This window comes from Dipodomys ordii, unplaced genomic scaffold (assembly GCF_000151885.1).
Source record: "Dipodomys ordii isolate 6190 unplaced genomic scaffold, Dord_2.0 Scaffold156, whole genome shotgun sequence".
NCBI lineage: Eukaryota > Metazoa > Chordata > Mammalia > Rodentia > Heteromyidae > Dipodomys > Dipodomys ordii.
The window spans coordinates 2538552-2539806 of NW_012267372.1; the positions used below are offsets into that span (position 1 = coordinate 2538552).

Here is a 1255-nt window from a genome sequence, read left to right on the forward strand (position 1 = left end):
ATACTACTGAACCACCTTCCCAGCCCTTTGATGTCCTTTCTTTCTCCTCCCCTCCCCCATTTTTCCTACTGTGTATGTGTGTGCCAGTACTGGCACTTGAACTCAGGGTTGAAAATGTGTCATCAGAATTTGTTAAAACAAACAACAACAAAACCATAAAAAAAAAAAAAAGCTGGGTGTTGGTGTGGTTCACACCGACCCTTTTAGTTCCTCAGGAGGCTGAGATCCAAGGATCTGGGTTCACAGCCTGTCTAGGCAGGCAGGCAGGCAAGTCCTTGAGACTCTCATCTCCAATTAATGAATTAGCATCAAGTGCTGAGATGACAGGCTTGTGTCACCTAACCCAGCTCAATTTTTATTTGTAGAATAATGAGAAAAATCCCTGTAGATACCTCTGGAAGGTGTGGTGGAACAGGCTGGTGACAACTTACCTATATGTGGAGGCATAACAGCCACATACTTCAGGCCAGACTCCTGCAGTACTTTGTGCATCCGGATGTGGTCATTGGTCACGTCCTGCAGGCGCGGGGGCACCTTAGCAGGGTCCCATAACAGAAAAGCTGCAAGGGTGGGAGGGAATATATGGAGCAGGTCAGCCAGAGCTGTCTTGTCTTTACAGTAAGGACAGAATCTTTCAGCAGCTGAGTGCTACTGGCTCACGCCTGTTAATTCTAACTACTCAGATGGCTGAGATCTGAGGATCGAAGTTCCAAGCCAGCCCAGGCAGGAAAATCTGTGAGACACTTAGCTCCAATGAATCAGAAAAAGCTGGAAGTGAAGACACAGTGCAAATGGCTGAGGGACAGCTTTGTATGAAAAAGCCCAATGAGGCTGGGAAGGTGGCTCAGTGGTAGAGTGCTTGCCTTGCATGCTCGAGGCCCTGGGTTCGATTCCTCAGCACCACATAAGAAAAAAGCCGGAAGTGGCACTGTGGCTCAAGTGGTAGAGCGCTAGCCTTGAGCTGAAGAGCTGAGGGACAGCACCTAGGCCCAGAGTTCAGGCCCCATGACTGGACACCCCCCCCCAAAAAAAAAGAAAAAAAAGCCCAATGAGATCATGAGTCCCTGAGTTCAGTACCACCACCAAAAGAGGGGGGAAAAACAAACAAACAGAAAAACAAAAAACTTGGCCTGGTGAGGCAGGCATTCAGGAGGCTGAGGCAGGAGGATCCTAAGTTTAAGGTTGGCCTGGGCTACACAGCCACATCAAGTCTTCTTCCAACACACTTCCTTCTCCCACCCCATTTACATATTTG

General features: G+C 48.5%; 1 protein-coding gene across 1 annotated transcript in view; it reads right to left on the reverse strand.

The window, feature by feature from the left end:
* Positions 1 to 1255, reverse strand: part of Blvrb (biliverdin reductase B) — a 25088-nt gene that overhangs the window by 8303 nt on the left and 15530 nt on the right. The window contains exon 4 of the mRNA XM_013032620.1: positions 432 to 560. Within this exon, the coding sequence (XP_012888074.1) occupies positions 432 to 560 (129 nt within the window). The remainder of the gene's footprint in view (positions 1 to 431; positions 561 to 1255) is intronic.